Source organism: Hyla sarda, chromosome 1 (genome assembly GCF_029499605.1).
Source record: "Hyla sarda isolate aHylSar1 chromosome 1, aHylSar1.hap1, whole genome shotgun sequence".
In the NCBI taxonomy this organism is placed as follows: domain Eukaryota; kingdom Metazoa; phylum Chordata; class Amphibia; order Anura; family Hylidae; genus Hyla; species Hyla sarda.
The window spans coordinates 604440584-604462624 of NC_079189.1; the positions used below are offsets into that span (position 1 = coordinate 604440584).

At 44.2% G+C, this 22041-nt stretch overlaps 1 protein-coding gene across 1 annotated transcript in view; it reads right to left on the reverse strand.

The window, feature by feature from the left end:
• Positions 1-217: 217 nt before the first annotated feature.
• The window catches only part of LOC130295880 (uncharacterized), a 125869-nt gene continuing 104045 nt past the window's right edge, over positions 218-22041 (reverse strand). Inside the window, exon 11 of the mRNA XM_056547202.1 lies at positions 218-1962. Within this exon, the coding sequence (XP_056403177.1) occupies positions 500-1962 (1463 nt within the window). The 3' untranslated portion in view covers positions 218-499. The remainder of the gene's footprint in view (positions 1963-22041) is intronic.

Below are 22041 nucleotides of genomic sequence, written 5' to 3' on the forward strand. Positions count from 1 at the left end.
AAATACCTAATTTGTATTTATTTATTTTTTTTACTACTTTTAAAAAATTACTTGAAAAGAAAAATAACGAAAATCTCCCTCTTCTGATCCATATAACTTTTATATTTTTCCGTTACGAAGCTGAGTGAGGGCTTGTTATGTGTGTTGTAATCTGTAGTTCTTATCGGGACCATTATGGAATTGATGATTTTTTTTACCACTTTACCAAAAATAAATAAAACACAATTCTGCGTTTGTTTTCCTTTTATAACGTTCATCGTGAGGTTTCAGTAACATTATATTTTAATGGTTCTAACATTTCTGCATGCGGCCATATCAAACATGTTTATATAGCCAGCTCCAATTTAGAACCTTCTCCACACACCCTTCATGCTCCCAGGACATAATACATCAATGAGCGTGAAGGGGTTAAGAACCACATGTTACATTTTTCCTGTGTGAGTTCTTTGATGTGTAATTAGACATGACATTGTTCTAAAAGACTTCACACATATGAACATTAAAATGGCATCTCTCCGGTGTGAGTTTTTTTGTGTCTATTTAGACTTATTTTATAAGAAAAACATTTCCCACATTCTGAGCATGGAAATGGCGTTTCTCTTGTGTGAGTTCTTTGATGTTCAACAAGATGTGATTTGTGAATAAAACACTTTCCACATTCTAGGCATGAAAATGGTCTCTCCCCTGTATGAATTTTTTTATGTTTAAGCAAAGCTGATTGAAAAATAAAACATTTCCCACATTCTGGACATGAAAATGGCTTCTCTCCGGTGTGAGTTTTTTTATGTTTAAGCTGAGTTGAGCGAGAAATAAAACATTTCCCACATTCTGGACACGAAAATGGCTTCTCTCCAGTGTGAGTTCTTTGATGTTCAACAAGATTTGATTCTTTAGTAAAACATTTCCCACATTGTGGACATAAAAATGGCTTCTCTCCTGTGTGGGTTCTTTGATGTTTAACAAGATGACATTTTACAGTAAAACACTTTTTACATTCAGGGCATGGAAATGGCTTTGCTCCTGTGTGAGTTCTTTGATGTCGATCAAGATTTGATTTTACAGAAAAACCCTTTCCACATTCTGAACATACAAATGGCTTCTCTCCTGTGTGAATTTTTTTATGTTTATCAAGAACTGTTTTATAAGAAAAACACTTTCCACATTCTGGACATGAAAATGGCTTCTCTCCTGTGTGAGAATTTTTATGCTTAAGCAGATATGATTTAGAAGAAAAACATTTCCCACATTCTGGACATGAAAATGGCTTATCTCCTGTGTGAGTTCTTAGATGTTCAACAAGACTGGCTTTTGTAGTTAAATATTTGCCACATTCTGGGCATGAAAATTGCTTCTTTAATGTGTGAGTTTTATTATGTTGAAACAGTTTTAATTGAGAAGTGAAACATTTCCTACAGTCTGGGCATGAAAATGGCTGCTCCTGTGTGTGAGTTTTTTGATGCTTTACGAGACCTGTTTTATGAGTAAAACATTTCCCACATTCTGGGCATGGAAATTGCTTCTCTCCTGTATGATTTCTTTGATGGGCACAAAAATGTGATTTTTGAGAACAACATTTCCCACATTCTGGGCATGAAAATGGCTTCTCTCCTGTATGACTTCTTTGATGGGCACTAAGATGTGATTTATGAGTAAAACATTTCCCACATTCTGGGCATGGAAATGGCTTCTGTCCTGTGTGAATTTTTTGATGGTCAACAAGAGAGGATTTCCGAGTGAAACATTTTTTACATTCTGGGCAAGAAAACGGCTTCTCCCCTGTGTGACTTCTTTGATGTCTAATAAGTTTTGATTTTTCAGTAAAACATTTCCCACATTCTGAACATGAAAACGGCTTCTCACCTGTGTGAATTTTTTGGTGTTGAAAAAGCTGTGTTTTTTGAGAAAAACATTTTCCACATTCTGGACAAGGAAATGGCTTCCGTCCTGTATGAGTTCTTTTATGTCTAAAAAGTGTTGATTTTCGAGTAAAACATTTCCCACATTCTGAACAGGAAAATGACTTCTCGCCTGTATTAGCCTTTTGATGCCCAACAAACCTTCTGGGGATTTTATTTTGTTTTGTAAAAGGATCAGAGGACAGATCTTGGCTGTGAAGGGCTGAGGGCGGATCTGGGACGAAGTAATAATCTTCATATGTAACTTGTGTGATACCATCCTCTGTTTTTACACATGAAGATATCAGATCTCCCTCTGATCTCCTGGAACAGTCATCTGCCAAGAATAAAACAGATTTTATTTATTTATTTTTAGAAATATAACCTTAAGAATGTTGCATATAAATATAGTAAGCCTATTTTGTATAGTAAATATAGTAACCTATTTATAAGGGCACTATCAGAATTATGACCTTTCTACAGGGAATCTGGCAATCATTCAGGGTTCTGACACTTGAGCAGCTCAGCTCCGCCTCCTTGACTGAGAAAGACTTAAAAAAGGAGATTTTATCAGTTTGGTGGAACAATCAGCTTTTATTTATGTCTGCAGATCTTAGCATCAAATACACCTGAAAGATTCCCTTTATCCCCTTAAGGACGCAGAAAATGTAATTTTTACGTTTTAATTTTTTCCTCCTCGCCTTCTAAAAATCATAACTCTTTTATATTTTCATCCACAGACTAGTATGAGGGCTTGTTTTTTGCGCGACCAGTTGCCCGTTGTAATGTAATCACACGCTTTACCATAAAATGTATGGCGCAACCAAAAAAATACTATTTGTGTGGGGGAATGAAAAAGAAAACCACAATTTTGCTAATTTTGGAAGGTTTCGTTTTCACGCCGTACAATTTACAGTAAAAGTGACGTGTGTCCTTTATTCTGAGGGTCAATACGATTAAACTGATACCCATGATAACATTACAGTTGCGCTTAAAAAAAAAAAAAAAAATCACAAACTTTTTAACCAAATTAGTACGTTTAAGATCCCCCTATTTTGAAGACCTATAACTTTTTCATTTTTCCGTATAAGCGGCGGTATGAAGGCTCATTTTTCCGTATAAGGTATGAGGGCTCATTTTTTGTGCCGTGATCTGTACTTTTTTTTATCGATACCATATTTGCTTATATAAAACTTTTAATACATTTTTTATTAATTTTTTGGGAATAAAAGGTTATAAAAAAATCAGCTATCTTGGACTTTTTTTTTTTTTCCGTTCACACCGTTCACCGTACGGTATCATTAGCATTTTATTTTAATAGTTCAGATATTTAGGCACGCGGCGATACCAAATATGTATATAAAATATTTTTTTTAACACTTCTTGGGGCTGAAATAGGGAAAATGGGACAATTTACGTTATTATTGGGGGACGGGGTTTTTCAATTTTTTTTTTTACTTTTTTCACTTTTATTTTTACACTTTAATAGTCCCCATAGAGGACTATTTATAGCAATCATTCGATTGCTAATCCTGTTCAGTGCTATGTATAGAACACAGCACTGATCAGGTTTATCGGTCATCTTCTGGTCTGGTCTGCGGGAAGACAGATCAGAGCAGAAGACACCGGGAAGGCAGCACAGCCAGGTGAGGGGACCTCTGTCTGACGTGCAGGATGATCCGATCATCCATTTAAGTGACTGTGATGCTGCAGATGCTCAACCGGTATTGCGGTATGGGAAAAATTCATATTGTGCAGGGAAAAAAATGCGGTATTCGGTATGAACCGGTATACCGCCCAGCACTAATCTGGATCTTGTTCCTAAACAAGACAGAAAAAGGAACCTCAGTCATTTTTGCGTCCTGATCCATCCTGTATTAATGCTAAATATTCCAAACAAGCAAAGAAAAAACTGTTTTAAAGGGGCACTCCTCTGGGCAGCATTTGGAACATTTAGTTCTGAACACTGAGTACGCGCTGCGGGGGTTGGACATGCCCACCCAATGCAAGTCTATGGGAGGGGGGTGTGACTGCCGTCACGCCCCTCCAATAGACTTTCATTGAGGGGGCGTGGCATGACATCACAAGGGGCGTGATCGACCCCTGCAGTGCACACACAGTGTTTGGAACTAAATGTTCCGAACGCTGGCCAGTGGAGTACCCCTTTAAGAGGGTACTCCGGTGGAAAACTTTTATTTATTTATTTATTTATTTTAAATCAACTGGTGCCAGAAAGTTAAACAGATTTGTAACTTACTTTGATTTAAAAATCTTAATCCTTCCAGTACTTATGAGCTGCTGAATACTACAGAGGAAGTTATTTTCTTTTTGAATTTCTTTTCTGTCTGACCACAGTGCTCTCTGCCGACACCTCAGTCCATTTTAGGAACTGTCCAGAGCAGGAGAGGTTTTCTATGGAGATTTGCTCCTGCTCTGGACAGTTCCTGACATGGACAGAGGTGTCAGCAGAAAGCACTGTGGTCAGAGAGAAAGGAAATTCAAAAAGAAAATACCTTCCTGTGGAGCATATAGCAGCTCATAAGTACTGGAAGGATTAAGATTTTTAAATAGAAGTAATTTACAAATCTGTTTAACTTTCTGGCACCAGTTGACTTAATTTATTTTTTTTCCCAGTGGAGTACCCCTTTAAGCATCATGTGAAGCCTATGGACTAAACAGAGAATGGATTTTCCAACATACAGGGTGCTATACAAAACCTTACAGCAATAGCGAGTCTGCACGGGTGCTCTTATATATATAAGAACTTTATTCTATTTGGATCCAATATGGCCACGGACTGTTACCATCTATAGTGGACTTCTATTCGGAACATTTCTGCGATTAACCATCTCAGTGCCGATACACACTAGTGATCACTACCATAAATTATCTACCACTAGGGCCCAGTTGTAGAATATCTATTTGGTGCTTTATTGTTTTACTTTTTTTTTATTTTTTTATTTTTTTTAAGTATTTATTTGTGCATTTTACAAATAAAAGAGAACAACAAAACTCCAGGCAGCCACAACAGCGAAGCCGGTCACCAAGTTGACAGAGATAAAATGCCATAGGGAAGCAGACACTGGAAAACAAAACAGCAGGAACAGTATGTGCATATAATAAGGCAGTGACAACAGCAGTGCTTCAGGAGAGCGGCATACACTGCACAACCCCTGGAGTAGAACCAGCCCAACAACAACCAGACAAACACAATATTCAACCCTGGAATTGGATTTTCGCAGAGGATGTTTACGCCACGGAAATTCCACCATGTGCACGGTGCTTTGATAACAATGGGATTCTGCTAAAAAGGAATTTCCAGACAGAATTTTTGTACTAGATTCCAAATTTCGTTGTGTGAACATGGCTTTACACTCATCAGTTGGCGTTCACAGTGTAACTCGTACCAAAAGCTAATCCTGTCCCTATCCATTGCCCAATGGTGAAGGCATGGGCCTTGTTGGCCTAGTTAAAGATACAGGGCTGCCATACACATGAATGTTTGGCATGGCCAAAACATTGTGTTCTCTATGGGGAGATGCCTGCTTATTCTTCCTAGAACAGTTGGGCTGGGTGGTTAAAATCCAACACACGACCCTTCTCTCCACTGAAATCTGGGAGGCCACCATATACCTTATAGCCAAACCAAAGGAAGTGGGTTCAGCCAACGTTAGTCTGAAGTGTATGGACATTATTAGACCTGGACTCCACAAGACTTTTTTTTTTTTTTTAAACTGTAGTTTTTATTAAAGATTTTATATGTGAAGAAATCCAAACAGGGATATAACACATAAAGAACATTGCAGAGGCTGAGGCCCCAGATAATACCACAAGATACGAAGCAGAAACAGGCAGGTAGGTAATCAGATCAAGCCCGTAGGCGGCAATAAAACAAACACCCAGCAATCAACAACTGGAAAGTAGTCAGTCCACCGCCAGGTGAAAGAACTGAAAAGGCTTGGCAAGCCAAAAACAAGGGAGGGGGTAGAATGGAGTTAGCAGACAGACAATACCAAAGACAGACACAACCGACCACAAAAGGGCAGAGGAAAGGGAGGAAAAAAGAAGGGAGAGAGAGAGGAAAAAGTCAAGGCGGCTGTCTATCGGAGAAGCGATCCCAGGGCTCCCAGACCAATAGGAATGAAGGGATGGTGTTATTCAAGGAGGCGGTAAGGAACTCCAACGACCGGATCTCACGGATCCGAGCAAGTAAGTCAGACTCCGAGGGAGGAAGAGGTTTTTTCCAACACCTAGCAATAATGGTTTTAGCAGCCAACACCATATGCATAAATAGCTTAAAAGGTTTCTTAGCCAGGACAGGGTAAGAAAGGTGAGGAAGATAGACCAGTGGGTCCAAAGGAACCAACACTCCCAAAGCCTCACAAACCAGTCTCTGTACCATAGACCAGTATGGCCCTATGAGAGGACACGACCAGAATATATGCTCAACCGTACCGAGCCCCACTCCACAGCGCCAGCACTGAGGAGGGATAGCAGGATTCAATCTATTCAACAACTCTGGAGTGTGATACCAACCCATAAGCAGTTTGTACTGGGTTTCTTTGTAGGCAGTACAAATAGAGGCCTTAGAAGCCCTTTCCCAGATAACCTTCCACTGAGGGAGGGAGATAGTAGTATCGAGAGCGGTCTCCCAGCGCCTCTTATAATTATGTGACACCGGAACACCCTCGGGAGGTTGGAGGAGGAGAGAGTAAATGTCAGAGAGGAGGCCCCTCGTCTGAGGCCCACTCCTGCAAAGTCTTTCAAATCCAGTCGGCAAAGATACCGAAGTGGAGCACATCACAGTCGAAATAAAATGCCTCAATTGCAGGTAATGGAAGCGTTCAGACGAAGGGAGATCCCAGCGAGACATTAACTGCTCAAACGGCAAGAGAGAACGCGTAAGAGGATCCACAACATCAGCCCAACAAAAAAAGTCCCCGAGACCCCCATTCCCGTACCATCACAGATGTCAAACCAGAAGGAAAGTCAGGGCGGTAGAAAAAGGATATAAGAGGGGAAGGAAAAGAAGACAAACGAAACTTCAGAGAGCAGTAGCCCCAGACATATTTTGTGAAAGCCATGGGGCCTAGGAAAGGAGATAGAATAGTAGTTGATGCCGGAGGGGACCACAGAAGAGCATTAGGGTGATGAGGCGCTAGCCATAGGTATTCAATTTGCATCCAGCGGCTGTAAGCATGATAGGAGGACCAAGCCGCAAGATGCCGCAGGTGGGCAGCCCAATAGTATTTAACTACATCCGGGACAGCTAAACCACCCAACTCCCGACTAGCCATCATAATCGACATTGGGAGCCGATGTCTCTTCCCATCCCATATGAAACGGAAAATAGCCGATTGAAAGGCGCGTAGGGCAGATAGCGGAACCCGCATCAGCAAGGTCTCAAAAAAATAGAGCAATTTCGGGAGGATAGTCATTTTCACCGCCGCAATACGGCCAAAAAAAGAAATATACTGCGAGCGCCACTTATCTAGCAGGGCCCGGAGGTCCCGAAAGAGAGGGAGATAGTTAGTGGAATAAAGAGAGGAGTAGTGAGAAGTAATATGAACCCCCAAATACCTAATAGCAGAGGAAGACCACCGAGAAGAGTAGTTAGAGCGTAGCTGGTTAGAAAGAGATAAGGGAAGATTTAGCGGAAGGGCCTCTGACTTAGAGAGATTAACTTTATACCCTGAAACCTCCCCATAAGCGTTTAGAGATTTGTACAGATTAGGAAGGGGAATTAGAGGACGTGTGAGGGTAAGAAGAACATAATCAGCAAACAGGCATATCTTAAAGTTCTTATTATGTAACACCAGTAATGTCTGGGTCCCTCCTGTTCATGGCCGCCAGGGGCACAATACACAATGCAAAAACCAGAGGGGACAGCGGGCATCCCTGACGGGTTCCATTAGACAGGGGAAAGACAGGAGAAAGAGCATGAGGAAGCTTAAGAGAGGCAGTGGGGAAGGAGTATAGATCCATTAAACCAGTTAAAAAGTTACCCGTGATCCCAAATTTCTGAAGGGTAGCAAAAAGGAAAGGCCATCCAAGTCTATCAAAAGCCTTCTCAGCATCTAAACTAAGAAGTAGCGCTTGCTCAGACCTTCGATTGACTAAGTCAACGAGATCTATTACCCTCCTGGTGTTGTCCCCTCCCTAACGGCATGGGATAAACCCAACTTGATCCTTGTGTATGAGGGAGGGGAGAAAAGAGCAAAGTCTGGTCGCCAACAACTTGGAAAATAATTTCAAGTCGGAATTGAGAAGGGCAATAGGACGGTAACTAGAGCAATCGTGTGGGTCTTTACCCGGCTTGGGTATCAGAGTGATAAGAGAGTGCAGAAAGGACTGGGGGATCGGCTCACCCTCCATAAAAGAGTTAACCTCTTCAGGACACAGGGCGTATGGATACGCCCTGCATTCCGAGTCCTTAAGGACTGAGGGCGTATCCATACGCCCGTGGGAAATCCGGTCCCCACCGCTAGCCGGTTGGGGACCGGAGCCGGATGCCTGCTGAAATCATTCAGCAGGCACCCTGGCACATCGCCCAGGGGGGTCCTGAGACCCCCCCATGTCGGCGATCGGAGAGAATCGCATGTCAATTCAGACATGCGATTTTCTCCAATTCCGGGCTGATCGGGTCTCTGGTGACCCGATCACCCGGAAAATAGGGCTGATCGGAGTTGTCAGCAACAACCCCGATCAGCCTTAAGGATTGGAGTGAGATCGCAAAGCTGCGATCTACTCCTATCCCCTGCCATTACTCAGAACGGAGTTCTGACCAATGGCAGCGCAGGACAGGGGGTTGCCATGGCAACCCCCCGTTCTGCCCGCCCCTGGATGTCGAGGGGCTCTGGGAAGAAGATGGAGGCCGGTACCTGCAGGAGAAGATGCCTGGGGACCTGGGATCTTTGCTGGAGCCTGCAGGATCCTGATCAGGTAGGGAATCGACAGTGGGGGGGGGGGGGGGGGGGGAATTGAAAGTGAAAGTAAATCGATCTTTACTGTGGCAACCACTAGGGGGGCCATACTGCAACTCCCAGCATGCTCAGAGAGCCAAAGGCTGTCTGGGCATGCTGGGAGTTGTAGTTTTGCAACATCTGGAGGGTCACAGTTTGGAGACCACTGTTACAGTGGTGCCCAAACAGTAGCCCTGCAGATGTTGCCAAACTACAACTCTCAGCGTGCCTAGACTGCCCAGGCATACTGGGAGTTGTAGTTCTGTAACATCTGTCCCTTCAGATTTAGCAATTTTCATGACATTTTTGAAAATTGCTGCTCTACTTTGAAGCCCTCAAATTTTTTCAAAAAGCAAAAGTATGTCCATTTTATGATGCCAACATAAAGCGGACATATTGTATTTGTGAAGAAAAATAAAATGTATTTGGAATATACATTTTCCTTACAATTAGAGAACTTCAAAGTTCGAAAAATGCAACATTTTCAAAATTTTCATGAAATTTTGGGATTTTTCACCAAAAAAGGATGCAATTAACGCCGAAAATTTACCACCAAAATAAAGTAGAATATGTCACGAAAAACAATATCAGAATCAGAATATTCGGTAAAAGTGTTTTCGCGTTATTAATTTGTAAAGTGACGGAGGTCAGAATTGCGAAAAAGGGCTCAGTCCTTAAGGTGAAAAAGGGCTGCGTCCTTAAGGGGTTAAAGAGTGGAACAAGCTTAGGGATCAGGGTGGAGGAGAAGGTTTTAGAATAAAGGTATGTGAAGCCGTCTGGGCCGGGGGAACGACCCGCAGGTAGAGACTTAAGCACCTCAAGTAGTTCCTCCCCCGCTATAGGTGCATTCAAGACACCCCGATCGGCCTCCGTCAGTGAGGGCAGGCCACAACGGGAGAGATAAGATTCAAGGGCAGCAGCCCGCTCCACCGGAACAGACGGCAATTGTGAGGGTAGAGAGTAAAGTTTCGTATAATAGTCCACAAAAAGGCGAGAAATAGTAGCAGGATGGTAATGGAGAACCCCAGAAGAATCCTTTAAAGCAGAAGGGGATTGAGCAACCGCTCGGTCCCGCAGGCGCCTGGCTAGCATACATAGTTACATAGTTACATAGTTAGTATGGTTGAAAAAAGACTAATGTCCATCAAGTCCAACCAGGGAATTGAAGGGAAGGATGTAAGGGGATAAGGGAAAGGGATGTAGTTTTATAATTCTGCATAAGCATTAATGTTATTTTGTTCCAGGAATGTATCTAACCCTGCTTTAAAGCTGTTAATTGTTCCTGCTGTGACCAGTTCCTGAGGTAGACCGTTCCATAAATTCACAGTCCTCACGGTAAAGAAGGCGTGCCGCCCCTTTAGACTAAACCTTTTCTTCTCCAGACGGAGGGAGTGCCCCCTCGTCCTTTGGGGGGGTTTAACCTGGAACAGTTTTTCTCCATATTTTTTGTATGGGCCATTTATATACTTATATACGTTTATCATATCCCCCCTTAAACGTCTCTTCTCAAGACTAAACAATTGTAACTCATTTAATCGCTCCTCATAGCTAAGATGTTCCATGCCCCATATTAGTTTAGTCGCGCGTCTCTGCACCCTTTCCAACTCCGCAGTGTCCCTTTTATGAACAGGCGACCAAAACTGAACAGCATATTCCAGGTGAGGCCGTACCAATGCTTTATAAAGGGGGAGTATTATGTCCCTGCCCCTCGAGTCCATGCCTCTTTTTATACATGACAATATCCTGCCGGCTTTGGAAGCAGCAGCCTGACATTGCATGCTATTTTGTAGTCTGTGATCTACAAGTACACCCAGATCCTTCTCTACCAGTGACTCTGCCAGTTTAATCCCCCCCCCCCTAAGACATACGACGCATGCAGGTTATTAGTACCCAGATGCATAACTTTACATTTATCCACATTGAACCTCATTTGCCAAGTGGAGGCCCAGACACTTAGTCTATCCAAGTCATCTTGTAACTTATGCACATCCTCTATAGACTGTACTGTGCTACAAAGCTTGGTGTCATCTGCAAAGATAGAAACAGAGCTGTTAATACCATCCTCTATATCATTGATAAATAAATTAAACAGCAGCGGGCCCAGTACTGAACCTTGGGGTACACCACTAATAACCGGGGACCAATCAGAGTACGAATCATTTACCACCACTCTCTGGGTACGATCTATGAGCCAGTGTTCAATCCAGTTACAAACTAAAGTTTCCAAGCCCAAGGACCTTAACTTACCTGTCAGATGTCTGTGAGGGACAGTATCAAATGCTTTGGCAAAATCCAGAAACACTATATCCACAGCCATTCCTCTATATCCACAGCCCCCCTCTATATACACAGCCCCCCTCTATATCCACAGCCCCCCTCTATATCCACAGCCATTCCTCTGTCAAGGCTTCTACTCACCTCTTCATAAAAGCAAATTAGATTGGTTTGACAACTTCTATCCTTAGTAAACCCATGCTGGCTATCACTTATAATACTATTATCCCCTATGTATTCCTGTATGTAATCCCTTATAAGTCCTTCAAACAATAGCATAGTATGAGCTTTATTGCCCTACTTTGTTTTTTTTATGCATGTTTAATTATTATTCATTATTATTTTTCATTATATTCATATTGTAATAAAATTCAGCATTTTTTTCAAACTATTCAATGCACCATATGATATGGTGAGATCTTTGAGGGGTGGTTAATATTGATATCATTTACAAATCTGTTTAACTTTCTGGCACCAGTTTATTTAAAAAAATAAAAAAAAGTTTTCCATCGGAGTACTCCTTTAACAGGATGCAAATATGTAATGTGAACATCATGGAATACACTAACCATCCTACCACCTGATCTGACCATTCATTCTCTCACTCACAGATATGTCTGATCATCGATAGCAACACAAGGTCCAACCCCCTAGTGGTTGGTGAGGAACAGCAGTAAAACTAACCCCAAAATGTTCTTTAACTATATAAATAGCAAAAAGGTCAAAAATTAAAGTGTTGGCCCTTTAAAAAATGATGAGGAAGAAATTATAAACGGGGATCAGGAAAAAGCAAATATATTAAACAAATTCTTCTCCATCCACTGTATTCACTGAGGAAAATGAAATGCCAGGTGAAATACAGCAAGATAAGGTAAACTCCCCAGTACAGGTCACCTGTCAAACCCAGGAAGAAGTACAGGTCACCTGTCTAACCCAGGAAGAAGTACAGTGCCGCCTACAGAAAACCAAAATAGACAAATCACCAGGTCCAGATGGCATTCACCCCCGTGTTCTAAAGGAATTAAGTAATGTTATAGACAGACCCCTATTTTTAATATTCATGGACTCTATAGTGACAGGGACTGTTCCTCAGGACTGGTGCATGGCAAATGTAGTGCCAATATTTAAGAAGGGGTCAAAAGGTGACCCCGGAATTATAGACCTGTTAGCTTAACCTCGGTTGTATGTAAATTGTTTGAGGGTTTCCTAAGAGATGCTATTTTGGAATATCATGATAATAATAAATGTATGACCCCGTATCAGCATGGCTTTATGAGGGATCGGTCCTGTCAAACTAACCTGATCAGCTTTTATGAGGAGGTGAGCTCCATACTGGACCAGGGGCAATTGCTGGATGTCGCATATCTGGATTTTTCCAAAGCATTTGATACGGTTCCACATAAAAGGTTGGTGCATAAAATGAGAAGGATTGGGCTGGGGGAGAATGTGTGTAAGTGGGTAAGTAACTGGCTCAATGATAGGAAACAGAGGGTGGTTATTAATGGTACTTATTCTGATTGGGTGACTGTAACTAGTGGGGTACCACAAGGGCCCGTCTTGGGTCCTGTCCTATTTAATATATTCATTAATGACCTTGTAGAGGGGTTGAATAGTAAAGTAGCAATCTTTGCAGATGACACTAAACTCTGTAAAGCGGTAAACACTATAGAGGACAGTGCACTGTTACAAATGGATCTGGATAGGTTGGAGGTTTGGGCTGGGAAGTGGCAGATGAGGTTCAACACAGATAAATGTAAGGTAATGCACATGGGGAAGAAAAATCGGGGCTGGGATTATGTAGTAAATGGGAGAACACTTGGGACGACTGATATGGAAAAGGACTTAGGAGTCTTAGTTAAAATTAAGCTATAGTGACCAGTGTTGGGCAGCTGCTGCCAAGGCTAATAAAATCATGGGGTGCATCAATAGGGGCATAGATGCCCACGACAAGGAAATAATTCTACTGCTGTACAAATCACTAGTCAGACCACACATAGAATACTGTGTACAGTACTGGGCACCAGTGTACAAGAAAGATATAGTGGAGCTGGAGAGGGTTCAAAGACGGGCAACCAGGGTAATATGGGGAATGGGAGGACTACAGTACCCAGAAAGATTATCAGAATTAGGGTTATTTAGTTTAGAAAAAAGAAGGCTTAGGGGCGACCTAATAACTATGTATAAATATATCAGGGGACAGTACAGAGATCTCTCCCATGATCTATTTATACCCAGGACTGTATCTATAACAAGGGGGCATCCTCTACGTCTAGAGGAAAGAAGGTTTCTACACCAGCACAAATGGGGGTTCTTTACTGTAAGAGCAGTGAGACTGTGGAATTCTCTCCCGGAGGAGGTGGTCATGGGGAACTCTGTAATAGAGTTCAAAAAGGGTCTGGATGCATTTTTGGAGAGTAATAACATTACTGGTTATGTATACTAGATTTATAGAGACAGAAGGTTGATCCAGGGATTTATTTTGATGCCATATTGGAGTCGGGAAGGAATTTTTACCCCTAGTATGAGGTGTTTTTTTTGCCTTCCTCTGGATCATCAATAGGGACTTATTAGGGTTATAGGTTGAACTTGATGGACTCTGGTCTTTTTTCAACCTTATAAACTATGTTACTATGTTACTGCAGGGATGGTGGTAGTAGTGCATAATCAGTGGTATCTGGCACAGGAGGTTTAAATTCCTCACTAATCCATGCCTGATTCTTTTTAGTAAACGTTGGTTTTTCCCCGTTGCTGGCTGACAATACTGTTGGCTTCGGGATGACCATTCCACCTGCTGCACTGAGAAGTCTCTCCGAAGCTTCATTAGAGGGTGGACAAAACAGAACACCCATAGCAAACTGAGCAAGTTCTTGACAATGGTCTAATCTGGTGACCTAAATCTCCATGGATTTGGTCTTATGACGTCTGTCAGAGAAAGGCACTAAACCTGCTTGTTCAGATGGTGGGTTAGATCCCTTTGAGGACAATTCAGGTCAGGGGGGATTACCAGAAGCAGAAACTTAGTCATAATGTACTCCAACGTGAAGATGCCGCTGCTGCCTCTTGCAGGGGTAGTGCAGGCAGAGGAAGTGTTGACAAGTTGGCTGTGTAGATTCTTTTTATAAAAATCCAATATAGCCTCATTTCAGAAGGTAAAAAAAAATACCCCTATTTTGACTTAATAACGAGGGTCTAAGAGTGTGGCTATCCAGTACTCATTTTTTCCTTTATGCTCACAATATGCCTGTTACTGCACACACAAGAAAGCAGCCAGCCATCCTCGCCAGCCATCCTCGCCAGCTTTTCTCGCCCAGCTTGTTCTGCCCCCATCCCATACTGCCAAGGTTGGTTATAGTCCTCATCCTTATCATCAGTGTCGCCTTGTGTAGGTTCCTTGTCCTTTATCTCTTTGACAGATTCCGTTATCGGCGTCCACATATCCCAATGTCAGATTACGAGTAGAGAGCCAGTGTCAAACGTTCTGTTACAGACAGGGCAGCAGCTCCTCCCATGTGTGGCTTTTGTCGCCCAAGCTCAGATTTAACAAAGCATGGCAGCGCTTGATTTTACACCAATAAAAGGGGGAGAGGAGGAGGAGGTTAAGCTATGCTTTGTGGGATACGTAGAAAGCCTATCAGGCTGCATTTGTGGGAGGAGCTTAGTATATTTAATCACCGCTGACCCCTCCCTCGGGGCGTATGCTGGGTTGGCGAATGTGACGTTTGAGGAAGGCGGTTGTTCAGCAAGCAGACTTCCCATGGTAACCCGGTTTATCTGGCCTCCAGTCTTTACTATGTTCCCACCCACGCTCCGGGTCCCCCGAGGGTCTGACCGGTCCTCCCCGCCACATTCCGTCACAAGGGGTCTCAGGCGGAGGATCGGAAAACACCCGGTCCCCGGTTTCCACTGTCCCGGACTCTCCTCCGCTCTCTCCGTGGCGGCCTTTGGCACCCCCCACCGCCCCCCTGCAGTGGTTATCTCTGCTGGGCCCGGCGATGCATGGGGTGGGGGTGCTCAGCCGCGGTTGGCTTGCTGGAGCGGCGGAGGAGATACTGGCCTCTCCCTCCCTGTGGCCGAGCGGCGTGATCAGTTCCTCCCCGCTCATCGCAGCGGTGCCGCCGGTCCGCGTGACGTGCGGGGGACGGGGCCCACTGCTGTCACGGTGCCAACCAGTCTCTTACCTGGTTCCTGCGCCGGGTCTCCTCCTCCTTGCTCCCCGTTGCTCCAGGCGGCTTGAGCACCGCCGTTCCGGACGGCTGGATTCGGCGTCCTCCCCGGTTGCCAGGGTGACGCTGCCGGGCCACGTGTTGTGCGAAGGGGCGGAGCCAAAAAAAAAGAAGAGATTTTGTAAATACCAGGGCAGCCGGGTTCTAAACAACGGCCCCCGACTCATGCAAGGGCTCGGCTCCCTGCGGCCACCGGGCCGCATGCATGCAAAAGGGGGCAGAGTTTCTCGTGCAATTCCTTCCCCCCCCCCAGTTTTCTCACCCCAGGTTTCCGTGCCAGACTCAGGGCCACCACGGACCGCGCCAGTGGTGGCAAACGTTCACATAGCGTCCATGCCGCACAGCCGGTCACAACGTTTGGGCCAAGTAGTTACCAGTAACATTCACCCCGTACAGTCGTTCAGCAATCATACCGTGCGGTTGCACAGCACTCATCCCGTGCAGTCACTCGCAGCATTCATACCGTACAGACGCTCACAGCATTCATACCGGGCAGTCACTTATAGCATTCACACCGTACAGTCACTCATAGCGTTTTCACATGTACAGTCACTCATAGCTTTTTAACACCGTGCAGTCACTTATAGCATTCACGCCGTGCAGTCACTTGTTGTTCACTGTGCAGTTACTTCTAGCTTGTACCGTGCAGTCACTCACAGCGTCCATACCGTGCAGTCACTTGTAGCATCCATGCCGCATGTTGCTACACGGCCTACGCTCATATCTTCGCTCCACACGTAACACATACACGGTACCTACACTCATTTGCATACTGCTTTCGCGACACATGGCAGTTTCCATACTGCACGTAGGTCCCGGTGAGCGTAGTCACTCATAGCGTTTCATACCGTGCAGTCACTCATAGCATTTCATGCAGTCGTTCATACCGTACAGTCACTAAAAAAAAAAAATAATTATGCGTATATATATATATATATATATATATATATATATATATATAGTACATACATGCGTTGTAGCATTATATGCAGGAGGTGCAGTTACAGTGTCGTATACAGTACACAAGGTTATAGTAGTATGCAGTAGGTTACAGGGTTAGGTATAGTTCATACGCTCGTGGCGTATTTGAGGGGGTACGTTGTAGTATCATATACAGTACATACGCTCACAGTGTTATATTGCAGTGGGTAGTTAGTATTGTATACAGTCCATGCGCTCCTAGTGTTGTTGCAGTGGGTATAGGTAGTTTGTATACCAGTGTACATGCTATAGTGTTATTTGTAAGGGTCACAGTCATAGCTGCTGTATACACTAAATAAGCTCATAGTATCACATGCAGTAGGTACAGTTAGGGTATTTTGCAGTACATATGCACAGTGTCATATGCAGTGGGTACAGTCACACTGGTATGGTACACAGTGCATACGCTCATAGTGTTATAGGCGGTAGGCACAGTTAGGTGGCATACAGTGCTTATGCTCAGTGTCAGATGCAGTAGGTACAGTGTTGCATACAGTACATGCGCCCATAGTGTCTCATGCAGCAGGTACAGTTACTGTTGTGTTTGTTGTGTCATACGCTACGCGTACAGACATAGGGTCATACACTCAGACCTTGGGCACTGTTCGTGTGCTTGTCGTGGTCATATTGCACTTACGTGTGCCGTCCTTTCCGTACATACGCAGGTTGCTGTCCAGAACATATGCTCATAACCATTGTCGTATCTAGCTTTATACTGTCTTACCATACTCACTCTCATAGCTTGCACTGTTCATACGCCCATGGAGTTACACGGAATATACTATACATAGGTTTGTACCTTGATACTTTACAGATGCTCATAGATTGTTCTCTACAATCATTAATAGTTACACTGAATATTCCTCAGTGCCAGTATACTTCGCATACGTTTAAGCTAGCACTGAACATACGTTCATCACGTCCACAGCGTTATTCAAAGACATGTCACGTCTACAGGTACGAGGTTTGAGTTAGATTGTCTTGTTACAGGCAAGATGATTATGCAAAGACCTGTAACATCTACAGGCATGAGGATACGCAGGACCTGTCTAAACTACACGTACGATAGGCAAGCAGACACCGATCATGTCTACAGGACACAATGCTTGTATTAAATACAGCAGGTACAGTGTTTTTTTTAGTGTTTTGTTTACAGCAAGTACACTCATAAGTGTCACATGCAGGAGCCACAGTTAGTGCTGCATACAGTACTTGCACTCAGTGTTCTTAGGCAGCAGGTACAGTCTCTGTTGTGTATATTTCATGCGCACGTTGTGCTATATGCAATGTGTACAGACAGTGTTAGACACTCAGGCATTGGGCACTGTTCGTGTGCTTGTCATGGTCATATTACACTCAAGTGTGCCGTCCTTTCCATACATACGCGGGTTGCTATCCAGAACATATGCTCATAACTGTTGTTGTATCTAGCTTCATACTGGCGTACCATACACATAGTGCGCCCTGTTCATACGCTCATTGTGTTATATGCAATGTGCACAAATAGTGTTAGACACTCAGGCCTTGAGCACTGTTCGTGGGTTTGTCGTGGTCACTTTGCACTCACGTGTGCCGTCCTTTCCATACATACGCGGGTTGCATCCAGAACATATGCTCACAACTGTTGTTGTATCTAGCTTCATACTGTCGTACCATACACATAGTTCGCACTGTTCATACGCTCATTGTGTTACATGCAATGTGTACAAACAGTGTTAGACACTCAAGCCTTGAGCACTGTTCGTGTGCTTGTCGTGGTCATATTGCACTCATGTGTGTCGTCCTTTCCATATATACGCGGGTCGCTATCCAGAACATATGCTCATAACTGTTGTCGTATCCAGCTTCATACTGTCTTACCATACACAGAGCTCGCACTGTTCATACGTTCATTGTGTTTTATGCAATAGGTACAGACAGTGTTAAACACTAAGGCCTGGAGCACTGTTCGTGTGCTTGTCGTGGTCAGATTGCACTCACGCGTGCCGTCTTTTCATACATACGCGGGTCGCTATCCAGAACACATGCTCGTAACAGTTGTCGTATCCAGCTTCGTACTGTTTTACCTTACACTTAGCTCGCATTGGTCATACGTTCATGGTTGCAGACGGGGTACACTACACATACGTTCGTAGCTTTCATACTGTGCAGATGGTCATAGCTGGTACGCTACAATCACCAATAGTTACACCGCACATACCTCTGTGCCAGTGAAGGCATATCACGCGGCAGACAACACTTTCAGGTCTTATCTAACTCAACACAATAGTCCTTTCTCTTTGACACTAATGTCATTCTATCTTTCATCGGGTTCTGCCACTCTTCTCTGCACTTGTCTCATAGTACCATCAAATATCATCTTTCAGGTATCCAGCACTTCATTTCTTTATCTCTCCCGGACAGGCTTTCTTTTATTTTGTCTCAGGCTGTCAAGGCTGCGCTCAAAGGGGTCTTGGCCCGTAGCTCCAGTATTCCGGCTCTCAGGAGGCCTATCAGCGGTGAACTGTTAGGTCATTGTCTGACGTGTTGGACGGTAACCCATTCGGTTCGAGAGCAGCCTGATACTGAAGTCGGTAGGGTACCTAGCGTACCAGGGTTCCTCCGATCGGGAGAATTCTCGTGTGCCAGGCGGGGTACGGCACGCATACAGATAGCTCACTTAACCCTTTAACGACACAGGACGTTTATTTACGTCCTGCGCCGGCTCCCGCGATATGAAGCGGGATCACGCTGCGATCCCACATCATATCGCGTCGGTCCCGGCGGTCATCAACAGCCGGGACCTGCGGCTAATACTACACGTCGCCGATCGCGGCGATGTGCGGTATTAACCCTTTAGAAGCGGCGGTCAAAGCTGACCGCCGCTTCTAAAGTGAAAGTGAAAGTGACCCGGCTGCTCAGTCGGGCTGTTCGGGACCGCGGCGTCCAGAACAGCTTACAGGAGGGCCCTTACCTGCCTCCTCAGTGTTCGATCGGCGAATGACTGCTCCGTGCCTGAGATCCAGGCAGGAGCAGTCAAGCGCCGATAACACTGATCACAGGCGTGTTAATACACGCCTGTGATCTGTGTAAAAGATCAGTGTGTGCAGTGTTATAGGTCCCTATGGGATAACAATTATCAGTGTAAGAGATCAGTGTGTGCAGTGTTATAGGTTCCTATGGGACCTATAACACTGCAAAAAAAAAGAAAAAAAAAGTGTTAATAAAGGTCATTTAACCCCTTCCCTAATAAAAGTTTGAATCACCCCCCCTTTTCCCATAAAAAAAATAAAACAGTGTGAAAAAAATAAACATATGTGGTACCGCCGCGTGCGTAAATGTCCGAACTATAAAAATATATCATTAATTAAGCCGTACGGTCAATGGCGTACGCGCAAAAAAATTTCAAAGTAAAAAAAAAGCGCATTTTTGGTCACTTTTTATACCATTAAAAAATGAATAAAAAGTGATCAAAAAGTCAGATCAAAACAAAAATCATACCGATAAAAACTTCAGATCACGGCGCAAAAAATTAGTCCTCATACTGCCCCGTACGTGGAAAAATAAAAAAGTTATAGGGCTCAGAAGATGACATTTTTAAACGTATAAATTTTCCTGCATGTAGTTATGATTTTTTCCAGAAGTGCGACAAAATCAAACCTATATAAGTAGGGGATCATTTTAACCGGATGGACCTACAGAATAATGATAAGGTGTCATTTTTACCGAAATATGCACTGCGTAGAAACGGAAGCCCCCAAAAGTTACAAAATGGCGTTTTTTCTTCGATTTTGTCGCACAATTATTATTTTTTTTCGTTTCGCCGTGCATTTTTGGGTAAAATGACTAATGTCACTGCAAACTAGAATTGGCGACGCAAAAAATAAGCCATAATATGGATTTTTAGGTGGAAAATTGAAAGGGTTATGATTTTTAAAAGGTAAGGAGGAAAAAACGAAAGTGCAAAAACTGAAAAACCTTAAGGGGTTAAGGTGGCAGGGTTCTTGGTTTGAGATTTCACTTTCTGTCACCATAACTTCCCGGTGGGGGCTGTGGTCAGGTTCTTCACTTCAGGCAACAAGTGGTGCCCGGTGGCGGTGTTGTCGCAACTGGCAAACTTTCTCCGCGACAAGCCTTCGTGGCCACTGTTGCCTTTCGGTGCGGGGGCTCTAACCACCTCTTTATTCATATCACATGTCCGCACATTGCTTCGTACATTAGGCCACAACCCTAGGAAATATTCAGGACACTCATTTCGGATAGGAGCTGCGTCAGCGGCCTCCAGGCACGTAGTGCCAACACATGTGATATAGAAGTTGGGCAGATGGCGCTCTGACACATACACCACTTATGTCCCAGATCCCTCGAGGGAGATGGCAGATGCGTTTCACTATTTGGCGTTATAATACACATTACTCATATTACACTATATGGTGTTGTCTTTTGCCCTCGGACCCTCGGCGCGGTTTTCAGGCACACCACAACCGCTGTTCTAGGGGCAGGTAGATGTTAATTACAATGATACTAATCATGTTTCTTTCAGGTTTCCCTGGTGGCAGGTTACAGGTAAGACTACGTACAGTAATAAGTCCTGACCACAAAACATGTTCGTGGAGAAGGACCTGCATGAGGAGGAAGATAGGCGGGTGGTGTCAGGAGTTGATCTTGATCGGTGCAACAGTGGAGGTGTTACTACAATTTCCTGGCCACATTGTGGTGGAGCCTCGTTCTGCAGGATGATGACCAAGTGGGCTGTAAAAGACATGTGCTGGCCCTGGTGTAGCTACTACTCAATGTATCTACTGTGGCATGCACTGTTCTGCACACCGACTACTGCATGGAGTGGCCCACCCTCTCTGCCACACGATTGTGAAAAGTGGGGATGGTTTTCTTAACTCCTTGGGGACGGAGACCATTATAACCCTAGGGACGGGAGCATTTTTTGCACATCTGACCACTGTCACTTTAAGCATTAATAACTCTGGGATGCTTTTACTTTTCATTCTGATTCCGAGATTGTTCAGAAGTTATGCAACAACTGGGGAAGAACAGTTTGGAGACTGCTAGGTAGTGGTCTCCAAACTGTGGCCGTCCAAATGTTGCAAAACTACAACTCCAAGCATGCCCAGACTGTTAAGGTATACTGGGAGTTGTAGCTCTGCAACATATGAAGGGCCAGATATTGCAGAACTACACGCCCAGCATCCCTGACTGTCTGGCCATGCTGGGAGTTGTAGTTTTGCAACATCTGGAGGGCTACAGTTTGGAGACCACTACCTAGCAGTCTCCAAACCTTATAGTGGTCTCCAAACTGTGCCACTTCAGATGTTGCAAAACTACAACTCCCAGCATGCCCAGACAGTAAGTGCATGCTGAAAGTTATAGTTTTGCAACATCTGGAGGACCAGTTTAGAGACCACTATACAGTGGTCTCCAAACTGTGACCCTCCAGATGTTACAAAACTACGACTCCCAGCATGCCCAGACAGCTTTTGGCTGTGTGGGCATGCTGGGAGTTGTAGTTTTGCAGCTTTTAGAAGGCCACAGAGAAGATTACTTACCGCGATCTTCACTGCAGCCTTCTGCACGCCGCACTTTCCGGCCGCTCCAACTGCCGTCATCGCCGCTGGTCCAGGATGCCTCCACCGGTCCGGGTAAGTTGTGCCATGTTCCCACCTCGCCGCCCGTATTCCCCCCCACTCTGCACCGACTTCCAACCGGTGGGCA